The 3,474-nt window shown below is 31.9% G+C and overlaps 1 protein-coding gene across 1 annotated transcript; it reads right to left on the bottom strand.

Annotated features, from left to right (window-relative positions):
* Positions 1-480: 480 nt before the first annotated feature.
* LOC143635520 (NAC domain-containing protein 54-like) lies at positions 481-2,717 on the bottom strand (the record flags this gene model as incomplete). The annotated part of the gene is made up of 3 exons (XM_077103344.1): positions 481-1,106; positions 1,722-1,806; positions 2,268-2,717. Coding segments are annotated over 3 exons (1,119 nt in total), but the record flags the coding sequence as incomplete, so codon positions are not given.
* Positions 2,718-3,474: the final 757 nt, after the last annotated feature.

Genomic DNA, 3,474 nt, shown 5'->3' with positions numbered 1-3,474 from the left:
GGAGAGAGAGTATGGTCCACTACCTTGTCAGGTTTTTCCACCAATAATATTTTCCACCCGTGTGATTATGGAGGTTGGTGGAAGTTGGTGGACATCATGGCCATTTGACAGGTACGTGTTGTACTATTTGTACCGTCCTTTATGTGTTGTCCAAACTCTATTGGTTGGGTGTTTATCCCTATGTAATTTATATCTTTTTGTCCCATGTTTATGGGACTTTTGCGCCACTATTCCCTAGGTGTCAGGGAATGCATGTTATATTGAGATATAACTTTGGCGCCTTGTACTACGCCTGGCGTATGGGATTTATATCCGTCGTCTGACCCACCCAGCGTTCTAATAAGGCTGGGTTTGGGTGCTATACTTGGCTAGGTGGTGGGTTTAATACCCTACCTCTACAAATAGATTATTAGTACAGTTACTCTACAAACTGTAGATTTGAGTGTTGCAATTTCTCGCATATAGTCATTTTTAGTTAGAAATAATTTGAGTACATAAATGATTCAAATCAAACAAATTAAATCAAGAAAAGTTTGGCAAAGAATTATGATGCTCACAAATAGTTGAAAAGGCTAAAGCTAAGGTCACACATGGCCATATCACCTTTTCGATAACCAAATTTGAAACACTCCATTTTCCTTTATATTCTTCCGCATTGTTCTTCTCAATATTTTTGTTTTTGCCGTCACCATCACGGTAAACGGCACAATTACCATCATCTGGTATTGATTTACTTCCAAGATAGATGCAACATATAAGCAATAGGGAAACCAGGTTCACAATGGGGCTTGTGGTCTCTAACCGCTTTGAACTCATGAATGCTTTGAACTTCTCAAATCCGAGCCTCTTGGCAAGTTGCGTTTCACATGTTATCGTTTTTCCAGGGTTCAGTTGGACCCTAACTGTTTCTGATGGTACAATTTGGTGAAAGAATGTGTTGGAGACTTGTCTCGTTGAAACCAATAACCCATGACTCACTTCGGTTTTTTGGTACATCTCGACAATTTGAGTGGTCGAATAATCATCCAAGTCACCTTCGACATCTAGGAAATCATTGCTAAGGTTGAATAATTCGAAGTGGTCGGTGTTTTTGTGGCTGTTTTCTCCTGAAATTGTTTGTGTTGTGGTGTTGGAAATAATTATATGGCCTTTCAACATTTAACTTGTTTTGAGTGACAAATATATAATATTTATGTGAACTTTACGTCTTGGTCTTTGTATGTAATTTGATATTATTTAATATGGCCAGAACTTGTATATATGAAAATATTTTTGTTTAAATGATTTATGAGTCAACTATTTGTAATATTCAATACCCTCTTCTCAAAACTCTTTGGTTTAACATCAATACAGTAGGCTAGGAGACTAATTATCCATCACACTAGAAGAAAAAACAAATCTATCAAACCGACATAACGAAACTCTTTATGATAAAATTCGTTCCTTAAAATAAAATCATATATCATCACACGTTTGAAAGATTGAAACCTTTTCAAGTAAGTATTTTGATTAATTTAGGGCTTGTAGGATTGTTGTAGAATTAGTAAGGTGATCAGTAGAAGAAACTATTCTACACTTGTCTGTTTTTGTTAGTATTTGAATAAATTTATGGATTATAAGTGGAATCATAACTAATCTATATATTTGGCGTCCCATTCATATATTTTCTTGTTGCTAGCATGGTAACTAAAAGTGTAGAGCGTCATTAACTAAAGCTTAACCAGTTGTACCTTGAACCCCATGTTTTTCATTTCCAAAACATGATATCTTTTCCAACGGAACACTCATGTGATCATCAAAAAAGGCCTGTAGACATAAGCAAATATATTTGAGGACAAACTTTCAAATAGAGTTATTGTATATATCTTTAATTTATATCATGCGTTTATTTACTCACGTAATTTATTAAACCATAAAAACATTGTTAATTTTCTACAACGTATACTAAAAAAAATTCAATGGGACATCGATCTAAAATGAGACAAATGTCAATGAAGATATTATTAATTATTTTACAATGTTTAAGTTCTTAATATAAACTTGAAATGTTCCGTTTACCTATCTCACTATTGAATCTTTCATACAATTATGTATAATGTTGTCTAGTTTCTGTAAATAGTTAAATTGAAAACATCAATTATTATACAGTATATATTTTCATAGAAATATCGTTTGAAAAATATTTTGGTATATTCAGCCACAGACTTGTTAAATGTTGATTGGATGATCTTGATGGTTTACAAATTGATAATAGAAAAAGTACATACCATTTCAAGATCTTTGTTCGACATTCCGACCCATCTCAAATTCTCCACTATCGGATCTGTTTTCATTTGTCCATCGGCATCATCAATCTCAATAGACCTTGTATTTAGATCATCTCCCACGAATCTAAAAGATCCACTTCCTTGCATTTGATTCATGTCATTGTTTGGCATAAAGGTAAAGTCATTATTAATTTCAGCATAACTCCCACCCCATGCATCCTGATTGATAAAATCTTGAGAACCAATTGAGAGGATTTCATGCGGTATGTCCTGCTGAGAACCAATTGGTGGTCCAGTGCTTGATTGCGGTATGTTCTTTAACTCGACGTAATTTGTCACAGCGTCATGATGAACATCTTGAGCCTTTAATGGTGGTAGAGATAACCTATGCTGCAACCTTGCACATTCCATAGCTATATCAACCTGATAAAGAATAGTAATTAACGCGTATTTTATTGTTTAGTATGCATGCATGAAGGGAAGACAGATTAAAATTCAGTTAATGATGCTAATGATACCATTATTATACTGTGATTAGTTATATTTTATGGTTCAACAAATCCCAAGTCCTTACCACAACGAACGTTGTCACAAACTAAATTTATGAAACATAATACCAACATTTATAATTATTTGCAAGGGTACAATAAATTGTTTTCTACAATTATAAGATGGTAGAAAAGTCATGTTAATATATACCGACTTTTTTTTATGAATAGAAAGTTTTAAATTTACGTAATGCTTTAAGAAGTAAAACGTTGAGAATTTGATAAATGTTCACATAGATCGAACATGGATTTAGAGACATTTTTAAATACATGTTAGCTTTTAAACCCTTGTATTACATGAATTTTTTCAAATAATAAAAATAAATAAGGTATGTTATTTAAAAGAAACGAAAAAAATTAAAAGTAAAAGAGAAAATATACCTATTCTAATAAAAAAAATAATTTGAGACACGTGTCACTTGGATATTTATTAATAACCTAAATTTCTCGCTCAAAATATTCTTATATTTTTAATGAAAACATATCTATGACGGTACAATCAAAATATGTGAATCAATCATTTAATCACATAATTAATTACTTAAATTATAGGAATTAAAAATATGGAGGTATTTATGTTGACATAATCAAAATAATTATATTTTTAATGAAATTAGATCTTTTTTTATTAAATCAATGTATACACGCTTTTGAGTGCG

The sequence above is a fragment of the Bidens hawaiensis genome, unplaced genomic scaffold (genome assembly GCF_021521415.1).
Source record: "Bidens hawaiensis isolate Kalapana, Puna unplaced genomic scaffold, B.hawaiensis_p1.1 tig00007551_1, whole genome shotgun sequence".
Lineage (NCBI taxonomy): Eukaryota > Viridiplantae > Streptophyta > Magnoliopsida > Asterales > Asteraceae > Bidens > Bidens hawaiensis.
Note: the sequence above shows the minus strand (reverse complement) of the source record. Positions and strands in the feature narration are given on the sequence as shown.